General features: G+C 35.6%; 1 protein-coding gene across 1 annotated transcript in view; it reads left to right on the top strand.

The window, feature by feature from the left end:
• ADAMTS6 (ADAM metallopeptidase with thrombospondin type 1 motif 6) overlaps positions 1-24,519 on the top strand; it is a 254,223-nt gene that overhangs the window by 214,327 nt on the left and 15,377 nt on the right. The window contains exons 20-23 of the mRNA XM_015245058.3: positions 6,241-6,370; positions 12,964-13,168; positions 20,454-20,630; positions 23,087-23,243. Coding sequence (XP_015100544.1) covers positions 6,241-6,370; positions 12,964-13,168; positions 20,454-20,630; positions 23,087-23,243 — 669 coding nt within the window. The remainder of the gene's footprint in view (positions 1-6,240; positions 6,371-12,963; positions 13,169-20,453; positions 20,631-23,086; positions 23,244-24,519) is intronic.

Consider the following 24,519-nt stretch of genomic DNA (forward strand, 5'->3'; position numbering starts at 1 on the left):
ATCATTCCTCTAAAATTTTTAATGAAATAATCCAAAACAAGTAAGCTCCTACTTCCTAAGTTCATGGAAATTCTTTTTTAGTATAATATGAGTTAATTCTTTGTATTAGGAAACTTGCCTCTCACAAATTCCTATTTCCACTTAGTGTTTTGCCTTTTGACATGTCTAACGCTTTTGATATGTACCTCACACTGGTAAGAACTGAGGCACTGAAATAAGACTACAAAACCTAATGAAATCTAACAAATGCCTGTTTTCCAGACTTACTATTTTGTAGAGTACAAAGGCAAAGCAGACAGAGGAGAGGAAAAATGAACACTTGAATTCTGAAGGAAGAAAAGACAACTTTCACAGAATTTTCAATCTGGAAGAAACAATTAGAAATCATCTAATTTGATTGTCTCATTTTACAAAAGAGAATGAAAGCTTGCCTTTACCTAACTGCCTAGAATTCAAAAAAAGTTAACGAAACATGGCAGAAGTTGGAGTGAGAAAAGAACATAGTAACAAGATAAAGTGAAAGGGAATGACATCATAGACTTTTGGCTATGAAAAGAGTTCTTAAGATCCATGAAGATCAAGGAAAGAGAAATCAGACAGAAACATAACAAAATGGAGGAACTATAAAATTAAAAATATTAGATCTGAAAATGCATTATTTTATTAGGTAAGGTAGCTTCTATAATATAACTATAATGGTACTTGCCTTATCCCCTCCCCCCATTTTAATGTAATCTCATTGAGGTCAAGTCTGTCTCACTCATTTTCACCCTTATGATAACAAAAACCCATGGCTTAGACATAGTAGGAATTCAATGAGTCAAATTAAGTTAGACACTTTCCATGGAAGAGATTACTGTTAATATATAATGAGTAGTACGAATTCCCTCCAGGAATAGTGTGATTTTGAATAAACACAGTATATGTATGCTCCACCCTACTTTACCATCACTAAACACAGTTGCTCTAGAAAAATAAATATTTTTAAAGCTTCTTTCCTTTTCTTAATCCTGCTTCCTTGGGACACTTAATTTTACTTCAGACAGAAGGGAAGACACTGGAAAGACAGAGAAAGAAAGCCATTAGAAGATAAAAAACTAGCAGGAGTCTCTTCAGAAAAAGGAAGCATATGGGTGGAGCTGACTGGTACCCTGATGCCAGCTGTTAGATCCAAGGCAGATGGGCTTTGCTCTGCCCTACAAGTGCTTATGTCTGGCCAATAATCACACAGCACAGCAGCCAGATTCCAGCCATGAAAGGCAGAGCAGAGAGACATTTTTTTTTTTCCTGGCATTTGTTGTTCTCTGGATGCTATCTGTACTGAAGATTTAGATTAAATTAATATTGTTGGCCATATGCTCTGTATACTGTGGTTATAGAGCATTGTCTTGGTTGCTAACTACTTTGGATGCTGTGGTTAAGCAAATTGTTGCCCTAGCCACCGACCATATTTTTACTATCAGCTCTGACTTACTAACTTTTTCTCCCCTCTTCTTCAGAAGACTATTTCTTGAGTAGATATGATGTGCTTTGCTCCTAGGTTAAATTATCTAGATGTTAATAGCCCACCAATCCCAAAGTTACATTTTCCTCTTTTTCTTTCCCTTACTGACTCGCTCATATGTGGTTAAAACTGCTCACTTACCAATTGAATGGTCTAGGGCTGAAATGCTGGATCTTATGAGTAGATTTGGGAAGACTTAGATGGACTTCCTCATGCACCTAACCTCTCCCACATCCCTCTTGGTTTATACATATTACTCTTTCAAGTGAAATTCAGGTGGTAATTTCTGTGCATCTGGTGCCCTTTCTCTACTTTTAAAATGGTGAACTGCCCTAAGAAAAGTGATAAATTACTAAATATTATTACACATGGATTTATAAAATGATGCTGTTATATGAAAGAAAAGAAGTGAGACATAGAGGAGGAGCTGAAAAGGAGGCAAGAAATGAAGAGGAGTTATGATCTCTGAAGTCTTCACTCATGACTGATCCTAGGACTGCAGCTAACACACAAAAGACGCTCTATTCTTGAACCATCATCACCCTTTCCTAGAGTAAGCACAGCATATGAGGGATTCCACACAGGACTCACTTGCAGCTTGGTGGACTTCTTGCTCATTTTCTTATGGAATATGCTATTTCAAAATACTAAAAGCCATTGCTTCAGATGTGGCTAGAGTAAGTGTTTCAAGTTAGATATTCCTCCCAGTGGACAGCAGAACCTTTGGTGGGCAAATAGATCATCTGTAACTTTTAACTATTGGAAAAATTTAACATAAGACCTCACAAATTTAAACTTCCAGGCTAAAAATAAGGGTTATGTTTCCATGTTAAGAATCATCAGATTTGATGAATAAACAATAAAAGCTTCTAAACAGGATAGTTTAAAAGTAAATTTATGTTGGTGATTTAAATATTTAAAGTAAATATATATTGGTGATAGCATTTTTTTCTTTAGTTTTATAATATAAAACCATTCATTTTTTTAAACATGGAAGTGAGTTTGTATTTAAAAACAGAATACATATAGAATTTACATCCCATTAACTTTAGGTGTTTAAGAATAAAATATAATTTTAAATTTGACCAATTAAATTCTCCTGAACATTTGTATATCTCCACGGGATATGGACGCTGAACCACCAGAATTTTGTTTTTGATTAGCTGTGTACTGAAAGGTCATGTGGACGTTTTATATTTGGGGTTATAAGCTGTAAGTCTTCAGATTTGAAAACATAGTGGCTTTGTGTAACTGGATGTAATTATTCCCAACAGGGTTTAAATCAACTTCTTAGCAGTGTTTTACAGATTACTTTAAAAGAAGCTATGTACAAGAGGCTTGGTCATATAAGAAGATTCTAAACTAAATCATTTCTCTTGTTGATTTAGTTTAGATTATTTCCAGTTGATCTGTATTTTCTAATTTCTAAAGCTAAGAGCTGTATTTTCCTTAATCCAAAAGTATGTGTTGAAAAATTCATCCAATTAGGTGCACTGGCTTAGACAGTTATTCTCTTGCTACTGACTTTTAAAGAAAAAAAAATCTGTAAACCTGCTAAGAGTGGGAGTAAAAGTTGGAAGGAGATTTGTATGCTGTTGAAGGAAGATAATCCATAGTTTAGGAAGATTTGGAATAGATTACCAGCATAGTCAGTTCTTGAGTGTGAAATATACCACACTGTATAATGTAACATTTTAGAGGAAAATTAATAAAAGATGAATGCAAGCAAAATGCATCTCCATAAAATTATTTCAGCTGTTTATTCAAAGGCTTGATTTCTTCTTCATTAAAAAATTGCATTCTAGGGGAGGGTGTAGCTCGAGCGGTAGAGCTCATGCTTAGCGTGCGTGAGGTCCCAGGTTCAATCCCCAGTACCTCCTCTAAAAATAAATAAACCTAATTACCTCCCCCACAAAAAAAATTTTTTAAAGCATTCTGAAATTATAACACTGAAATACATCCCCAAATACCGTAATTCCTAGTTTTTAAGGAGAATGACCAAATTAAATCAACTTGTAATTCTTAGCAGTTAGCTTCGTATCTCTTGAGAACTATAGTGCCTTGTATTTTGTAATTATTCTCTGTTGAATGAATGAATTGATGAGTGAATGAATGAATGACCTGCTAACCACATTTAGATGGCATTTTAAGTTAGTGTATTATGTAATTGTAAATTAATTACTGGATCCCACCAAAACAAAATAGCCTTAAAATGAAGGTCCAGAGCAAAGATAAGAGATTGTGGATAATTTTTATTTTGTTCTTTCTGGTTTTGTGTATCTTCCAAATTTTTAACAATAAATGTTATGTAGCTAAATTTTTTCAGGATCATACATGGCTAGCATTTGTCTTCAAATCAAATATCAATCTTACCTTTAATAACTGATATCTCATCTGTGGTTCAAATTTCAGAGCCCTTGCTTTTACATTAAAGGCTGTTTTTTAAAACTAATGTCATTATTACCAAACAACATTTCTAAGATTAATTTAAAGGAAGTACAATGTTATGTTAAGCTGTAGAAATTGAATTAATGTTTCTGCCACTGATATAAAGCAGCATCAATTCCATTTTGTAATGTTTATCCTCCCTCAATAAAAACAAAATAAAAGAAAAAGAAAAGGTTTATCTTTTTCTGAAAAACAATCAAGCTACTAGACTGAATGCCAACTTTACTCTTGCAAGTGTAATCATATTTTTTAAAATATTAAAACATATTTATAAAAGTTGGCTGAAGTTGTAAGTTCTTTGTATAAGTGGATGGTTTGAGTCTCCCTGCCAAGTATTATTCTATTTGAGAGACTTAGAAAAAATAACCATGCTAACCTGTAAAAACAATCCCCAGCTCTTCCTGATAGGAACAAAACATTGAACCTGGGGTGGACGGATATTTTGAGCCACTGTGGCAGTTGGTAGTTGAATCCTGTGACTAATGGTAGAGATGTTTGTCTAGGTGAATCACATGGGCTTAGTTATCACTGAAATGACACAGTGGGGTGATATCTGGTGAATATTATGGAACATCTGTGAATGGCTCACAGCTATGCCTGATATGAATCATTCTTCCCTCAAAAATCTTAAGTTTAGTAGTTAAAAAATTCCAAACTGTTGTCACATAAACTGAAATGCTTGGCCTATTCAGAGGTTGAGAAGGAATGAATACAATGCATACTCTGAGACATTTTGCCAGTAAGTTGTTCGGCTGTGTTTTAAACCCCTAAATTTAGGAAAACCTAAAAATTGTTGAAGATGAGCAGTAAGAGCCTTGGGTCACTGCAATGAATAAAATATACCTTCTTCAACTGTTTGCCACCATCATGGAGATTATGTGACTTAATGGTTTTCCTCATCAGGGAAGTAGATTTCTCTGTCTTTTAAATTCAGAGGGCTTAGTTTAAAATGCATGTAACGTGATGACTGAGGCCCTCCCACCTGCAGAATTCCCATGATTCTTAAGGGACCTTGGGATGAAGGGATGAAGCATTTGGTGCTTCTTCAGGTGATAGTTTCCTTCACTGAATGATCCTGTTTCACATTAATTTCCCTAATTTGGGATCAAACTCTTTTCTTTAGGATACTGTTAAAACTGAAAAAAGAAAGAAAGGAAAGCTGAAGGTTTGTGTGGGGCTTAGCTGAGTGTGAAGTTGTACTTTCCTGAATACTGCTAATGCTGGGTTTACAACTGGTTCTGGGTAATTTAGCCATCCTGATTGCAGAGATGGGGTGGGTGAGTAGGGGGATAGCTTAGTTTGTGCTTTTGTTTTCAATTCCAGGAGAAAGCTTCTACTTCTGCCGGATCTGAAACTTTTAGCATTGTCTTGTAGTTTGACTTTTTCTCTGAGACCTTGATATACCTATCTTTGCTTATTTTGATTCCTTGACACTGAAGAGAAAATGTATAAAGCCTAATCACTGGGCATGTTTACAAATAAGAGTGTGTTTGTGTGTGTCTTTGTATTTTGTGAAATGTGAGCAAGTTGTGGTGGATATATTTGCCAATAAATAATAAACAAACATTTAGAATTTTACAAATTTTACAAGAATATGTTTAGCTATGGCAAACAGTTCACACAGACTAATTTTTAAGAATGAGATAAGTATTTTGTAAGTCAATATTTGATGGAATCTGTGTAAATCTGACAATGGTGTCATCAACAGAGGCCGACTCTGTTAAAGCAAACAGACTACTAATGGGTTGCAGTCCAAAGAGGCTCACTGCCATCTTTAAATTCTAGACTTTGTGTGGGCTTTCAGAAAAATAAATCTCTAAATGGAGGGAAAAAAAATGTCATGTGTGAATGTTATGTGTTCCTAACAAAAACTAAATTGATGGGATTTGTTCTACAAAATATTAAAAAGTAAATTTGTCCCTAATGTTTTGTTTCATACATTTTATCTGATTATATTTTGGGAAAATAAAGTTTTTGTTTTTGTTTTTTTAAGGAAAGCACGAAGAAGAATATACAAATGGGAGTGCTAATTATTTAAAATGACCAATAGTTTCTTTTCTGAACTTGAAAACAGTTATGTTTCTAAATATGAGAACAATAATTTTGCCTAAATTTGCAGTATAATGACCAGGACTTCTCTCCTTTTTAGAGAAGCAGTCAAGTGTTTCTGGAACAGATAAGACAGCAGCGATCCAGTGAGGTTGATTCCCCACAGAGGAAAGCTATGCATACCTAACGTACTGGAAGGTAAACTACTCTTCAATTAATGATGTCCTCCTTTTCTCAAGGTGTCCAAAGACAGGAGGTGGTCTGTAAAAGGTTGGATGACAACTCCATTGTCCAGAACAATTACTGTGACCCTGATAGTAAGCCACCTGAAAATCAAAGAACCTGCAACACTGAGCCCTGCCCACCTGAGTAAGTAAGAGAAAGAAGTGAGAATTACTTTCTTCAAGTACAAAGAGAAAAAACATTAGATATTCATATTTACAAACATACATATTCATACAATATGAATACATTAGGCTGTGAAAAGGGGGTAAAAACATCACAGAGGGTGAAGTTTTGATTCCTGTTTATCCATAGGTTTTAGTAATTAATTCCTTTAAAGCGGGAACTTCAATAGATTGATCCTGGCACAGTGCTGGAAATGATCATATTTCATCAATTCCAAGGCATATTTCTTTTCACATTTTAACATCTATGAAATTGGATTCATTTTGTAATTGATGGTGTCTTATAATAATAATTGGCATTATTTTTTCTATCTTCATGTTACCTAAGATAATGGTATCTTAGATTCAGTAAAATACAGTCAATTAGCGTGTAATCATGTCTTTTCCAGATATTTATCCTAAAGGCCTAAAGACTTTTTAAATAGTTTAGAAATGTTTTGTAATGGAATATCTTTGCTTTAATTTGCTGGCCCAGTTTCGAGTTCTATCACCCTAAGGCATCCTATCTTCTGAGTGTTGAGCACAAGCGTAGAGGTACACTTCAGTCCCTTTCTGTTGATTAATGTAGCAATTACAATCCACTGTAAAGGGAAGCACAAGAAGAGAGCCCATCCGTCTTAATGGTGACTTTTGAAAAAGTAAAATTTAAAAATATGAGACCTGCTGTCAGTGGGCCACATTTTATAATCTGTAAGAACAGAAAGTTTTCTTGATTGAGCAAAAGGCAATGATTATGTGAAAAAAAGACAAAGATGCTGAGTTGATCTTGAAAATACTGATCTTTGTAGGGATTTTGCCTGATTGTGAATGGCATTTCATTCTTGGTTGAGAAGTCAGAGTAACCATTACCGCCCATGTTAGCTAATTATCCCAAAAAGAAATTAATATAGACAAAGAAAGTAGGCCAATATATGTATATATCCCAAGCTTTCTAGAGCTGGCAGGGAATGCTCTATAATAAAAGTGATCCCTTTTTCCAAAAGTAGAGTCACAAAATCTTGAGACTCACAGTGAATAAAGAATTTAGATTCCTAATATGGCTGGAGCAAAATGCATTTCCTGATACTTGTTCCAAAAAAGTAATAATGCCTTATGAACTTTTATTATTCAAAATCACTGTCTGCCTGAATGAGTCTTAAAGGGAGATATTCACTCCTAGTCTCTTGAAAAGATTTAAAGCAAGTAAAGAACACATGGAATCTGGATTGATAGAAATTTTTATTCTAAGACTTAAAATTTCATAACTCTTCTTTTTGAAATGTGATCACCATATAACTAACTCCTTAAAATGCAAGCACAGGAAAGTACAGAAATACAACCTATGATATGTATTAACAAAGATAAGATATTTAGTTGTTTTTTGATTTTCCTTTCATTTGTTAATTATTTTTATAAATTTATCTCAAGAGAAGCTGAAAAACTATATAAAACAAAATGATGCTCAAAAACTATGGACTAATTTTTGGCGTTTCCAATAATTTCAGTATATTTTCATATAATCGTGAGTCTCAGCCTATCAAGTTAATTCTCTGACTCTGTATTGTAGGTATTATGTTTGGCATGATCAGCCATTTAAGCCATCTGAGTGGGCCTGGTCACACCTGTTCCATTTTGGCAAGCTTTTTTATTTGTTTGAATTTAAATGCTATTCAAATGTCCTTTGAAATTTCAATGGTTGGTCATTTCATCCCATATATTGTGTGTTTGGATATTATGTGGGATTTTTTTTTTAACACTTTAAGGATAATTGACATATTTGAATTAACCTATGTGATTAAAACTAAGTTTTCTATTTCCCTTCCTTTTGTAGTTCTGAAATAAAAAGTTATTTATTACCTTTCTTTTTAACTTTGGAGAGAATGGAATTTGAAAAAGAGAAAATTTAAGCTGACAGTTTTTTTTGGAAAGTGCTAATGATACATATTTAAAATATTACTCTTTATTAGTCCATTTTTTCTTAGTTCCTTTTTAATTTATCCTTTATTCCTTCAAATTCAGACTATGAATTCTTCAGAATTGTTAGTGGTATTATAGAGATAAAACTCACTGAAAGACTACTGAATTCAATTAAACTTTGAGTGTGGAAGGAAGGAAAGGAAATAAGTTTTTTCAGATGACAGTGTGATAATTGTACTTGTTTTTTTGTAATACATATTAAAGCATAAAGGTTTTTAAATGCAGGTAAGTAGAAAGAAGAAACACAAAAAACACTTAAAATACTTGTAAAACCACTGTTAACATTTTGATCTATATATTTCATCTTTTTTCTGTCTACATAGACACGTGTATATAACAAAATGGTATTATACTGTTTATGATGCTTTGTAGTCAGTTGTCAACACATTGAACATTAAACACTGTCTACAACATTTAGTGGATATGTCACTGTTTATTTAAATTAGTTTTCCACTGTTGAACAATTTTGGCTGGGTCCTAGCTTTTGATCCCTTTCTATTCCACAGTGTTAACCATTTTTGCTACTAAAACTTTGCTGTCTGTAATTATGCCCTTATGCTAAATGAATAGGAATAAAATATCTGTTTCAAATGGAATTATATTTTAGTCTTTGAGACATATTGTCGAATTGTTCTCCAGAAAGAATATATGAATGTATTTTCCCACTGACATTACATGTATAAGACTGTCATTTCTCTGAACTGAACAATGCTGGGTATTACTATTTTAAAAACAATCTTTAACTATTTTATATTTCTATAAACACAGAGTTTACATTTTATAGAAATGTTTCTAATTGTTGTTTAATTTTATATTTCTGGAATTGCTAGTGAAGCTGACCATTTAAAAATCATGTTCAGCAGCCATTTGTATTACTTTTTTTTTGTTTTCCTCTTCATGATCTGTCTCATTTTTTTGAAGTATACATTTTGTTATTGATTTGTATGAACCCTTAATGTATTAAGAATATCAACTCTTTTGCCTATGTTGCAAATATTTTTTCCGTGTTATTTATGGTGTTATGATCTATTTTTAAATATTATATAGGAAAACTCAAACTTTTATGCTCTTCATTCATGTAATGTTTAGGAAGATCTAACTCACTCTATGATTATATTTTCAAAAAAATTTTTAATGTAAACTTTAATCTATCTGAAATATGTTTGCCTGCTTTGAGGAAAGGATCTGTATTTATTTTCAAATATTATTGTTTTCCCAATACCATTCATTTAAGATCCTAACTGGTATTTTTTTTTTATCAGAAATTGTCTTTTCAAACAATGAAATATTTTAAATATCTTTTAGTCATACTGGAGACTTCGTAAGTAGAGTATGGAAAAATAGAGGACAGTAAGATTTATCCTTGTGTGTTATTGTTATTATTATTTATTTGGAAGACCTTGGAGAGCCAGTGAAAGCCTTGCTGGGAGAAAGCAGTGTGCTCAGAGCAGTAGCACTTTCATAAGAAAGAGAATGGTTGTCAAGATGGTGAAGTGACTAAGGACAGGGAAAAAAATGAGAATTCTAGAGGCGTTGAATGAAAATGGTGAGATTCATGCGATAGGCGGGAGGAAGCTGATAGGAAGCTAGTGCCCCACCTTAAGAAAAGGAAGTAACGCCCCACCATAAGAAAGGAGAATCCAAGAATTCAGTTTTGACCATGCTGTCTTTTAATAGCAAGAATATTTCTACATATGACTGTAATGATTCAGCACTTGATGTTTTCAGAGAAGATTTTTGTGTTCATATTTTTACCACTGAATCTAGAGGAGGAAAAAAAATGAGGAGAATGTCTTCAGAGGGTCAAATGCATGGAGAATGAAGGTAAAGGAAACAGTCTATCTTAAACTGGACAGAAGAGTGGTGAAACTGGGGAAAGCAGAGGCAGTGGTAAAACTGCAAAACTATTTACATAACTAGATGGTGACTTAATCCTTCAGAGAGATATGGAAAGGGATGATTTGGTGAGCAATAAAGATGCAACAGGGACTAAATGTGAAGCCTGAAATCAGAGTTAAAGACAGAAGGGTAACTGGGAGGGTAGTTAATACTTTTATACATTCTGAGTTAATGCTATAGTGATACATCTAGTCTAAGAGGTGGTTGGCAATAAAAGAGAGGAGAACAAATGAGAAGGCGGAGATAGCCCTGACCTCGTGCAGCAAAGAACAGCAACACCTCCTGAATCACTGCTGTTACTCTGGGCACCTGTGTTTAATTTGAAGGCCTCCATCCCTCTTACATTATGAGACCTAATGAGATCATGGCTGGAGGTGGTATGAGTGAACTTTTTGTGGATGAGTGACACATATTTCTGTTTTATCCCATTATGCTGGTGATGAAATCACTCTTGTGCACTGAATCAGAGTTTCACTATGGCTGGCATGCAAGTATTATTCTCAGTACGGGTTTTCCTCTTTACCAAAAATGGTACTAACAGCTTGGGAATCCATGTTCATCTGTGGAAAATAAAACAGAAAGAATTATGAAAATCACTTTAAATCTCCCCTAGAAAATGACCTAAAAAAAGAACATATAATGTCAGATTTTCAAAATTCAGGATTAAATTGTCATTCTTCAAATAAACTTTAGACTGAATTTTTTAGATTTTGACAAAATATATTTTAAGTCTGAGAAATTGATTGATTAATTAATTGTAATTAATTATAATGTTTCTACCTGTAGGTTTCCCGCTGTAAGTAAAGATAATACAAATAATAATGAACAAAGGCCATTGTGATTTATTTGGCCAAGTGTATGCTCAAATTTAGGATACTAGTACTCTGACTTTACTAAGGTACCATCTTCCACATACAAAACTGGCACAATGAGCTAAGCTCATGAAAAGAGTTAGAAATTTGTTCCTAAACTTTCATACTCTCCTATCTGGATAGTCTCCTCCCCAAGAGCATAAGCATATCCATTTAGGGTAGGTGCATGACTTATAATCATAGATTGAAGAAATTTTCTGACTTTGTGCTTTTGATCTAGGTTCTACTATTTGGCAAAGTTAAAAATGAAATTCAGTAGATGGCAGTTGATGGGGATCTAGTCCTAGCTCCATCATGGCACTTTTCATGATTTTGGAGAATGGGGTCTTACTTTCTTCTATAAAACACAGTGCCTTGGGTTCAGTAGGCATGCAGCATGTATTCATTACATTAAATACAGTAATACATCAGTCAGGACTCTGGTTGGAAGTAACACTGCTTCAACTTTAGCTAGCTTCTGCACTTAGGAGGATTTATTGGTTTATATAACAAAGCCGAGGGAAGTACAAGAGTGGACCCTTCAGGAATGGCTAGAATCAAGGACTCAAATACCTTCAGGACTCTGTAGCTCCTTTGCATTCTTTCAGATCAGCTAATTCCACTTGACAAGGACATGGCCACTTTATATACCTTTGTGACCAGAGAGGAAAGGGTTCCTTTTGCTCTCACTGAGATATAAAAATTCTAAGGCCAAACACTTGTTGGTCTGATTTGGATCATGATTCACATCATTGGACCAATTAATGTACCCAATAGAGTGAGTCCTGCAGAAGTATTACACACACAAACGTACTTGTGCACACACATACACAACCCTGAAATTATATATATGAAAGTTTATTGATGAATTTAGGCAAAAGGAGTGGTATACCTACAGACTTGAGACATGTTCATTTATTAAGACATTTCAGTTTCTTCCACATTAGCTGTGTAGAAGCTGTTTACAAGACTAAAGGGGCCAAAGCAAGGAATTTCCATTTTCAGGGAGCTGGCTCAGGGCTCTGCTCTTGCTGCAGGGTTTTTAAGACTCCTGTCTTCAGGATGGATACCTGGGCTATCTCTATCCCTATAAGGACAGTAAAGTCATCCATCTTATACAGAGCCTGATGTTTATTTCTGGGAATCAGCAAACAAATCCATAGCTCCTGTAGTGTGGCTTTGTCACAAAATTCTCAATTGTAGGAGAGCCTGTCTCAATGTAGTAATAAAAATAGCTACTGTTTCTTGTTTGTTATGTATCAGACACTGTTGCAAGCTTACCAGCTGTGTGCTGAAGCTGTCTAGGACTGGCTCCTCAGACCACGTTAACTAGTGTGTCTTCTCTTCTTCATGTTCAATATGTCAAGGTGATAGCTTGAAATTGGCCATAGTGAAGTATTTATACCATAAAAATTGGCAAATGCAACAGATCAGAATTCCCTCACTCCCATGAGGAGCCAGTTGTTAAACATTTACCAGCACATGACTAGGAACTTCATATATGTTACCTTGCTTATCCTCATGACAATCTCATGATTGATATTGTTATCATTTTAGAAATTAATTTAAAAAAGGAGAAAAAGAAGCTTAAAAACATAGTGCATTGCTTACTTGAACCTGGGTTCTGCCTGCTCCAAAGCCCATACGCTACACTCTAGAAGGCAGCTGGCAGTGAGTTACCTCTTCCTTAAAAGATCTTCCATTTGTCATTTGTCACATCAACAGACACTGAAATGTTGGCTCTTCTGGGAAGAAGAGATAGTCCACTGATAATCTGCCTTCACTCAGCTGCAATCTCTGGCTGCACTGAGGAAATGCTTTTCTGTGTTTCTTCCACTTCTTGCTGCAGGTGGTTCATTGGGGACTGGTTGGAATGTAGCAAGACTTGTGATGGTGGCATGCGCACAAGGGCAGTGCTCTGCATCAGGAAGATTGGACCCTCCGAGGAGGAGACACTGGACTACAGTGGTTGTTTAACACATCGGCCTATTGAAAAAGAGCCCTGCAACAACCAGTCATGTCCACCTCAGTGGGTGGCTCTGGACTGGTCAGAAGTAAGGAAATCTGAGGCTGTATGTTTTGAGATGTCTTAACTATCAATACCAAAGCATTTAATATTAAGGACACCTGAGCATGTGAGCATCTTAGAACTCAACAAGTAAGGACTGCGTAACAGTGAATTTGGCCATGTTGTATTTTATTGCTAATTGTCAGTGAGTAAGGTTTTTCTGGGTCAGGGAAATCAATGAGAAGCTAGTCACCAATTTGACTGAAAACAAACATAAAGTGAATTTGAGGCAATATCATAGTGAGTGCTCCTATAAGAGGTTTTTCTCCTTGGCTTTTCTTGAACAGCATTATAGGCTCAGAATTAGTGTTATAGTGTGTCTTTTTTCCCAAGTAATGTTCCAGCTTAACTATAGAACTTTTGGATATGAGCTTGTTAATGTATTATCACGTGTTATTTGTCTATATATGTTTTAATTACCTCTGTTGTGTCTGGGGAAGAAACTTGGAGTTGTGGGTTGTAACATATCAAAGAGTCAAAATCAGATTTTATCATTACCTCACTTACATGATCAGTGAGGAAGATCTGACTCAGATAGTGTTCTTCTGGCACACATATATATTAAAAAGCCTAATATAATCCCAAGGCCTCAGAAAAATGGCCTTATGAAAAAATGAGGTAGGAGGTAGAGTAAATTCTTGACTCCTCATTCTGCATGAGACATACACAAATACGCACTATGTCGTTCTTCACATTTCCCGAAGAAGACCTGAAACCTTCTGTAGGGTTGGTTACTGTTAGAAAGAATGAGTACCTGGATATATAACTACAGGTCATTCTTCCAAGTAGCAAAACAGGATGCATTTCCTGCTGGAAACATTGTGGTACTTGCTTTAGGTATTTCCTGTAGACCTCATAAGTTTGTCAAAAACTAAACAAAAACCAAATTAAACATTGTTCTTTAGGAAACTCTGGATGTAACTTTTCTCCCTTGTGAATCTTTCTGCCTGAATAGCCTTATTTTGCTAGAGGCATGGGGCTAAAAGAGGGAGTGTGTTTAAGATGGTGCATGGAAATGGAGCTTCTGCCCAGTTGTGGTTATCCGTGGAATCTGGCAGGAATTGGGAGTGTTCTCCCAAGTTTCCTGGCCATAGTCCAGCTTCAGTAGTTACATTCTGCCTACCTCACTTTTGTTTGTGTTTCAATCAAATGTAGAGATATTCTTGGTCTTATCACTCAGTGGTTATGAAAAACAATATGAACTCTTCTGTTCCCTAACAGTGGGTGTATTAGCTCCTAAATTCACTTGGAAGATAAAATCCATTGATAAAGAATAGACATTTTACATAATTGTACATGTTAGTAGTTATTTTACTTGCAGTTCAGTGCCCATGACCCTTACAGAAGTCCATAAGTAGTCTTTGATAATGATGACAATGTTGTTATTGGAAAATCATAATGGGAGACCTGATGATTGACTGCAGCATTTTTAGGATTTCAGGCCAAGTCAGTAAGTATAATTGGGTGCTTACTAAACACACTGGGATAGGCACTATGGAAAATACAAAAGAACCTTGTAAGTTTGGGAACATAAGAACTATCCAGGAAACAGCTAAAGCATAACATAAGACAGCGTTTAATAAAATGGTGGATTGTGAGGTATAAATGTGTAAGTAATATAGAAATTCAGAGCTGAGAAGGTCACAATAGACTGGAGTAGGATCAGAAGGCTTTTTAGTTGGTGGAGTTGAACTGAATGTTGTAGGAATATAAGATTTGAAGTAGGGGAGAGAATAGGGAAGCTAGAGAAGTATTTCCCATAAGAGAAACAATGGAACAGAAACAAAGTTCTTGTGAAAATAGGGTGGGAGAAAAGGGTTTGTTTTAAAGAATAAATGGAAGATAAGATTGAATAAAGCAGTGATAGTTAACAAGGAGGCTTGAGTATAAAACCCTATACCACATCATCTTTCTAGAAAAAGTGGAGAAAAATAGACAAGTTCAAAAAGAGAAACTAGAAAAAATTTGTGCCAACCACTGAAACACCAAAACTTCTTCATGTGCAGACTCGTTTCACATTGGTCTCTTGACCTACATTTTTCTGTATCATTGTATTTTTAACATAAAACACCAAGTATATATTGCCTTGAGGAATAGATTATATATATTATTGTATGTTTCCATTCCAAATATCATTTTCAGATTTTCTTCCTAATTCAATCTCATACAGATTGTTGTTACCCTACTTTTAGCATTTGGATTCTTTTTAAAAAACTTTTTTATTGATGTGTAATTGATTTATAATTGTTAGTTTCTGGTGTACAGCTAAGTGATTCAGATATATATTCTTTTTTGGATTCTTTTCTATTACAGGTCATTACAGCATAATTGAATATAGTTCCCTGTGCTATACAGTAGGACCTGATTTATCTATTTTATATAAAGTAGTTTGTAACTGTTAACCCCAGACTCCTAATTTATCCCTCTTCTGCCTTTCCCTTTTGGTAACCATCAGTTTGTTTTCGATGTGAGTCTGTTTCTGTTTTGTAAATAAGTTCATTTGTATCATTTTTTTAGACTCCACATACAAGTGACATCATATGGAATTTGTCTTTCTCTGTCTGACTTACTTCACTTAGTATGATAGTCTCGAGGCCCATTCATGTTGCTACAGATAGCATTTTGATTCTTATCTATCCAGGCTTAGAAGTGACTTGCTCAAATGGCTCTCTGAGGCTCTTAGGCTCTCCTGGAAGCTGCCTCAGGAGATATGTACAAACTAAGGGGACTTTTAATTACATTTCTGCTATCTTCATTAAGAGAGCTGAGTCAAAACTTAGGGGAAGGAAGTGGAGATGAGGGCATGGAGTACACATGTTAAGACTATCACCTCAAAAAAAAAAATTAGTGGATGTTGTTGTCTCTCCACAAACAATGCAGGAAGACTCTTCTGGGGTAAGCATGAGTCAAGAAATGCTGCCGTCACTGTCTCAAACATTCTAGTTAAATATCATCTGTACCATTGTCTTCATCCTTTGTTCAGGAGGAAAGAGATGATTTTTGTCCCATACAGTCTCTCCTGTTTATTTTCCAAAGGAGAGGGTGTGCTCTCACACTTCCGGCTCCTTACTTCACCACAAAATCCACCGCTTCTCTAGATGAGTTGAAAATAAGTAAAAGTAGATAGCATTAATTGAAATAAATGTCTGAGTAGCTATGGAGAACAAAGTGAGAACAAGGACCCTGTTCTTCCCAGAGGGATAAAAGCTCTCCTTCTAATGAAAAGAGGAGGCCCCAGCAGAAGAGCAGACAGGGTGCAGCCTCTTTCGGTTAACTTTTACAAAGATATTTCACACAATATCTTTTTGACACACCCATGAAAACTTGCCTTCTCTTTCTGCCCCATTCGCACTTCCAACTATCTGCTGTCTGAGCTCTGTTAATCAAAAGGTGAGGTTCAACTGGCGAAAACATGTTGCAGCAAGAGGAATGTACCCTCTGACCTTTTTCTTTTCTTTGCCGGCTGCTCTAACATAAAATTTCTATTGTTGCAAAGCCAGGAACTGTTTTCATTTTCCCCATCAGTGAAACTCACCCTGTGCTTATGGCAAAAAAAAGAGAGAGAGAGAGAGAGAGAGAGACCCAAATTAACTTGGTGGAAAATGGGTCTTTTGCTGTCTTTTGTGAAACCAGCGAAGCCACGGCTTTCCCATTTCCTACAATCTAGTCTCACTCTTGGGATCACCCTTGCTATGGCTTTCTGTTTTTGCCCTCTCTTGGCATGTGACTCTTAAAGCATTGCCGTGCACTATGGATGAGCTCCAGCAATTCTTAGCAATTCTTTTGATGTACCGGAATGGTTTCTTTTGACTCCCACAGAGTACCCATTGGAAAAGATATGCTTCTTGTGCTTACCCTTGGACAAGTGGATAACTGGCATCATACTCAGTTGAGTTTGTGGGACTTAACATTTAGGTAGCATTCCTGAAGAAGGATGGGGGCGGAAATGTACCTACCAGGGGACTGGGCTTTGTTTTAGTAGGCAATTGTGCTACCACCTTGTTTACTCCTGGGTTCTACTCTGGTACCATAACTAGGTGAATTAAACCCCTCTCTCCAGAAAGAATTCAGTCTAACCCCAAAATGTTAATATTCCTATCCTTTACAAATGAGAGCCAAATTGTTTTCCCTGGTGTGGTTTCAAATACTTTTTTTCTGCAAAATATGTTTTTGCTTCTTAATCATAGAGCATTAAAGTATACGTGTATCTCTAATAAAAATTACCTCCTATATCCCACTGAAATGAGAACAAAAAATAAAGGGTTTGGTCAGGCTGTAAAGAATTTTAAGATTCTGATTATATGAATAAAAGAAAAATAAATATTTATCTGCAATAAGGGAAAATAGTGAAAAATAATTTTACTAAAGAATGACTATTTCCTGAAATAATATCTTCCACCCACCTACCTAATGGTTTACTATGAGTATGAATTGAGTGGATTTTGGTGTTTATAACTATATTTTAATCTAAAGAATGACTTTTTATTACTGAACTAAGTATTCAATTTCTAATTATTTCTAAGAATTTTGCTGCAAACTCAAAAATTCTGCAAAAATATATCCTTTACATGGGTATAGACTAATGATTGTCTCTGAAGAATGCTCTGAAGCCTTCATGATTAATTTAATGCCTATTAGCCATATAAATAATCACAGTTACGCCTTGCTTTTCTGGAATTTTTTTAAGATAATTAAATAAAACTGCAGCTATCATATAGATAAACATTTATTTATCAGAAGGCTAAAGAGAGGCAAAGATGAAAGGTAGGCTAAATAAAGCAGAGGGAAGAAGTAAAAATAAAAACGAGGTGAGGGCTGTCCCTGCTTGAACACCGCTGACATAAGGTCAGAATTTGCAGGAATGGAGTTCTACTCGGAACTAGGCTGGTCTGAGGGGCATCCTTGTGCCTTTACTATTTTTTGCAAGCAATTTCTAAACATTTAATTTTACAGTCACCCTTAAGAAGTGCAATATTTGCAGAGACCAGAGCTGAGATTCCAACTATTGACATGTAATATTTGTGGCTAAATCTGCAGGGCTCATGGCTGGTGTATTCATTGAATCTGAATGTGGCAGAAATGTCGCTTTCAGTCATTTACTATTTTGAGAATCCAGTTGATTATCTCTCTACTTCCAGTGCCGTAGGATAGAATATTCCTGGCTTATTAAGTGGAGCTTGGGCTTTAATTTTCTAAAATTATTTCTTGCTAGTAGAAGATGTCACTGTATGTTCGGCTTTGCATGTAACTTCACATTGTCCCACAGAGGATTTGTGTCTTTTTAGATTTGTCTTTCAGAGCATTATCTTTTACAGAGCTGCCATCTGAGTTTACCTGTACTTCTTAGTGCTTCAGTTTCCCACTAGTAACATGGGTGTGAAAACAGCACCAGTGAAGTTTCCATGAAGTTTAGGTAGATGATGACATGCAAGGACTTAGAACACCGTCTGACACTTAGTAAACATTAATGTTGCTTTCTCTTTTTATTCTTCTCTGTATTATTATCAATCTTTTTTTGTTTTGTCTTGTCTTTGGCCCCCTGGGGACTTCTCAGACACAAATGAATGAATTGTCTATCTTTGCATTGTCTGCCTCCCCTAATTGTAAAAGTTTTCAGGACTTTGGTATAGGCTCTTAGGAAAGACTGCTAGATATTACCACAGTCTTCAAATAACAGCAGAAGCTACTTGCTACTGGAAAGAGGTGTTAAAATAAGCAAGAGACATATGTCCCAGGCTTTACTATACATACATGTGCTTTTAAAATGTGAAGGGGGTAAGAAAGTGGCACAAGTGCATTTTCAATAAATGTTCCCAATGTAGAAAAATTAGCCTCAAAATACTAAAACTGAATTCCCTATACATCCTGTGCATTTCTGCCCATATCCCTAAAGTCTGAGGTACTCTTCTATTCTCTTGTACTTTACCTCATTTGTTTTTCATAATAATACTTCTTATGTATTCTCAAGACTGTTTTTGTCAATGCTAAGAGCTAAAGTGTGGATGGGAAGGCTTAAGATTTAGTTCCAGCTCTAACACTTGCTATCTGTTTAAACTTAGATTAAGTTGCTTAAGCTTTCCTCATCGGTAACAAGACTAAAAGCTTGTATCAAAATAATGTATTGAAAGCGTTCTGTGAACTATCAAGCTCTAATGGAATATAAGGTAGTAGTGTTGTTATTATAATCAATAATAATATTAAGCATTAAGAAAGTGACAGAAATCCTTTAAGGCTGTGTCTTCTAACATTGGTGGACAGTGGAAGAGATTTAGTGTGAATTTAAGAGACCAGACACAAGTGGAGCAAACTCAAAAGACTCGAATCAGGGCTTTATTCATTCTACGGAATGCATGATTGCAAAATAAGATTGCACGTCTTGACTTCTTGAACCATAAAATGACAGTGGTTGTGAGGATTAAATGAGATAATATATGCAAAGTACAAAGTGTAGTGCCCAACAGCCAGGAAACGCTCAGGAGTTAGCATGAGGTCTGCCATTTAATCACTGCATGACTTTCTACCAGTCACTTTACTCTCAGGTTGTTTCTTCATTTTAAAAACAGAATAATAATTGTCATCTCACAGAACTTTTGTGAGGCCTGTGTGAACTACAGCCCACAGCACAACACTCAGTGTCTACACTGTTTCTTGGATGGCCGCTGCTGCCATCATCCTTATTAGCAGCAGCAGCAGAGAAAACTGGAGGGCTTCAGCCAGCCACCATGTTAAACAGGTGCCTCTGGAACAGAGCACTCCAATTAACTTGAAAAAGAGGTCAATCATTGACTTCATGATATAGGGAGAAGCGTCTTTCCCTCGGTATGAAGAACAGACTGGTCCAACTGAAGAACAGTCAGACCCTAGCTTGCTTCAAAAAACAACTTCTCATCTAGTAACATAAGTATTCTTTTCAGAAGACTGTACCTAGCAAGTAATAAACCAAGAATTCCATGTACCAAAAATTAGCAGAATCTTTTCATCGCTGAATATGGCCAAGGATAAGGAGAAATTGAGGAATAAACCTACCCACAATCAAAGAAAATATGCTGCCAAGAAAAGCAAACTTTGGATTTAGCTCTTAAAGACTTCAGGGAAAAAGTAAAAGTTCTTCTGCTTAAGAACTTAAGGAATCTTCATATCTGAACGACTTTGCCTAGAATTTAGTGTGTGTGTATGTTTTATATCCAAACACATATTTACTTGAAGAAAGACTTTCCTCAAATTTTCCTCTTTAGACTGTTGTTATTCATTAGTATTTCTTTTATTTACAGTGCACTCCCAAATGTGGCCCAGGATTCAAGCATCGGATTGTTCTGTGCAAGAGCAGTGACCTTTCTAAAACATTCCCAGCAGCACAGTGTTCGGAGGAGAGCAAACCCCCAGTCCGCATCCGCTGTAGCTTGGGCCGCTGCCCTCCCCCTCGCTGGGTGACAGGAGACTGGGGCCAGGTAAGGCAGCTGGACGGTGGGCTCCTGCTGAAGCAGCACCTTGAGACACTTGAGGTTCCTAATTGGGTCGTTGCAGGGGCTCAGGAGATGAGTAACAACGCACAGAAATCCAGGTGTAAGATGTGAGTGTGAGGCAGTGTACAGGCAGCCCCAGTCACACACAGACACATAGCCATGTTTCTCCCACACCTACACACTTCCCACTGTCACCTTCTCCTTGGATCCTAACATTTTAACTTAAAATTAAAAGAGAAATAGTTTAGATGCCCAGAGATTTGAACAAGCTACCAAAACTTTGAATTCTAGTGCCAACTCTCTCCACTAATTTAAGAACAAATCAGTTAATACTGTTGTCTTAATTTTCCCACTTGCAAAATAACTCCTCTTAACCTCATAGAAAATATGTGAGGTTTTAATTAGCTTGATAATGACTGACAATCTTTGAAATATTATTAGTATTTATTCTTTAGTGGATTTATCTGATGGAGACTGAATAGGGAAACAGTATATAGGGCTTTTGGTATGTATTTTTGTATTGATTGTAATCATTTCTATTTTATGTTCCAATTCCTATTTTTTCTTTCTTCTTTCTCATTTTTAAATTGTGTTATCTTTCTGAAGGTCACCTTAAATTCCTTTAAAAGAAAACTGATGTATTTGGATAGAAGGAAAATTAAGTATTGTTCTTTTGAATGTCAAAAATCAAATCTACTAGGTTATATTAAAAAATAATGCTCCAGAAAGTAAATTTCTAGCCAATCAATACCCTTTCCCTGTGGTTTTATAATTAAACTTGTAGATGGCCATTTTTAAATATGAGACCCAAATAAATCATAGTGGCATATAACTACACCAGCATGATTTTGTTTGTGCTCTGAGCCTGCCATTACTTATTAAAAATGGCATTTCATAGAACTAGTTACCAAAACTATGGCCAAAATTCAGTATTGCTAGAGTTAGCAGTATCCACAGAGCTTTTAGGGGAGCAGGCAAAGATTTTGAGTCTCCACGAAGGCAAAGAAATATACTTGCTCTGTGCTCAGCCCTGTGAGGGAAACAAAAGAAGTGTGATCATAAAGCAATGAATATTTGCATTTGTATAACAAATAGGTAATAATTTGCTTTTGTTTAACAGTATTTAGTTTAATTTACAAAGTGCTTAAGTGGAATATATATACATCATAAGCTTAAATAAACACTGAATGTAATTACCTCCCTGTAGAAGTGTGACCATTTCATAATTTATAATTATTATGCTATTAAGGAATCAGTACAGACATGCTCTCATAATTTTTATTTAAACCAGATAGGAATTTCCTTTTTTATATATTCTTTGTTGCAATGCACTCTTATATAAAGATCATTTAAAAGTTTTTGCATATTCATAATTTCACCAAATTTACAGTTATGAATTTGAGATTGTTCCTAATGTTGTCAAGTCCTTTTTTTCTCATCTATGTTTTCAATTCAGTTTTCTAAAATTGAAATTAATCAGTGCAAATACATTTTCAAAGATGCTTTAATACATCTTTAAGGTGCACTTATTTGTCACTCTGTACTTAGAAACTTAAAAATAAAAGTGTCTGTGAATATCCTTGCAAGTCCTAAGTGCTTTGAAAGTTGTTGCAAATAAATTCAACAGAGCCTCGGTCTGTTTACCTTGTAAACATCACCATCACCTGTCTTCCCACCATTAGCTCCTCATCCCTTTAATCCCAAATCTCACAGGCTTTCTGGTATTCTGGGCACCGGGCCCAAAGAATAGATGCAACTTCATTCTTCAGCCTGGACAGCGGATCAGTCCCAGCTGAAACTAAGCCTCTCACACAGTAACTTCAGTTCTAAAGTATCTGAATCTACACATAGATGAAAAAGGAGAGGGAGACATGCTAACTGGCTGACACCAGACCTCTTTTCAGATTTTTGTGACTTTCACTGCTTTACAAAACTCAAGATACTTACTGAAACTCTTTTTTTTTCTCTTAGCTGGCCCCATCACCAGGCCCCACAGCAGTCACTGCTGTTATACTGAACCAGGATTTTCTTCATTTTCAGAGCACTCCAGTAGACCTTCAGGTGGTTTTCCCACAAACCTGTGATAAATAGGGAGCAATAGTGGAGTCCCAGCCCTAGAATCTCTGATTATTTCTACTTTGTCATAAAGATTTCCTCATTATACTCCTGTTAAAGTTCACCAGCACTGCTTGGGACTGTTGGAATAATAGCCCAGGAAGTCTCCATTTGTTGTCTTCTGGAAATTCTACTGCTTCTATTTTCTAGAGCAATAACATGATCCTTGAATTTAGTAGAATGACCTAATCATATACCTCTCCAAAATGAGCTACATACAGGCTTTAAAAACTAACATATATGTTATTTGAAATGACATAGTATCTTTTTTACCTCCTGAAAATTGTTGAGATCAGTATTTTGTTTCTCCCTGTCTTTCGGTGTAGTGTTCTGCTCACTGTGGCCTTGGACAGCAAATGCGGACTGTGCAATGTCTCTCCTACACTGGACAAGCATCGAGTGACTGTCCGGAAACTACTCGGCCTCCATCAATGCAGCAGTGTGAAAGCAAATGTGACAGCACCCCCATTTCCAATGCTGAAGGTGAGTTTCCCGTAGAGAAGGGGCCCGTGGTCTCTGGTGACTCACCTATGCTGATTCCCAGAGTTCGAAGAGCCCCATCAAACCACCTTTGTAGTGTGCTTATACAGGGCATTTGTGAAAGCCACATGTGTATGGATATGTAATCAGGAAACTAAAGTGTTTTTCCTGACTCTTCCACTGACTATATGACCTTGTTAAGTCACTTAAGCTTTCCAGAGCTAAGTTTACTTATCTCTGTAATGAGAGATTGCAGTGGATAATCTCAAAGCTTCCATCCAACCTAACATTCTATGTTTAACTTGTGCTAGAAATATAGAGATGATTTCTAATGAACCAAGCTTAAAAGTAAAAACTTGTTTCTTTTTGGCTGTAACAATGGATCTCTACCATTGTGAAGATTAAAATTCATGCTTGTTATACATATAATGAAAGCATATGTTTGAAACTACTTATGTTTCAAATGTTAATTTTCTCATTGTAGAAAAGTAGAGAAATATGATTATACAGTTGTTCATATAGGTGGACAAAGGTCTTCAGACTTTGAAATTTTTCTCTTTTATATATGAGGAAATCCTTTTATTAGCAGATGCATGCCCAAACCCTGAATTTTCTTATATCTTATTTAAACAGACGTACTTTGTTTATTCAGTTAAGCATTCATTTGAAATTTCCTGAATGCCACTATATACAAGGCACTGTGTAACAGAACCTACGGGGAGTGTAGAGACAAATATGGCATAGCCAGGAAGTTCAGACTGCTTTCTCATTTGACAATAGAGCCATGATCAAATACACGAACATCTGAAGTCACAAATTTTTATTATGTAAGAAACCCAGCCATAAGGCTCTGCTTAAAAAAACAACAACAAAACCAAAAATGAAAAGCTATGCTGAATATAATTTGTTAGTATTTTTCAAATGAAAGTGATATGCTCACAAATCTATTAAAAAAGACTGTTCCTTTTGACCAGATTTATCCAGTTTGAGGAATTTTTTTAAATCCTGTTTTTTAATGTTTAAAATCCTATTTTTAAATTTTATTTTAGGAAGAGCAATCATCTTCTATGACAGGAGGCAGACCACTTGCATCTTTGCATCTTTCCAAGTGGTCTGGTTTTGATATCTGAGCCTCAACACAGTATACTTACTGTGAAATTTACTCTTTCAAAGAAGTATAGCCTTACCCTACTTTAATTCAAAATCACAATTTTAATTTGCGAAATCTCTGGCTCTAGTGCCAGTTTGGTAAGGGACATTCTAAAAATCTAGCTTTCCT

Source organism: Vicugna pacos, chromosome 3, assembly GCF_048564905.1.
Source record: "Vicugna pacos chromosome 3, VicPac4, whole genome shotgun sequence".
In the NCBI taxonomy this organism is placed as follows: Eukaryota; Metazoa; Chordata; class Mammalia; order Artiodactyla; family Camelidae; genus Vicugna; species Vicugna pacos.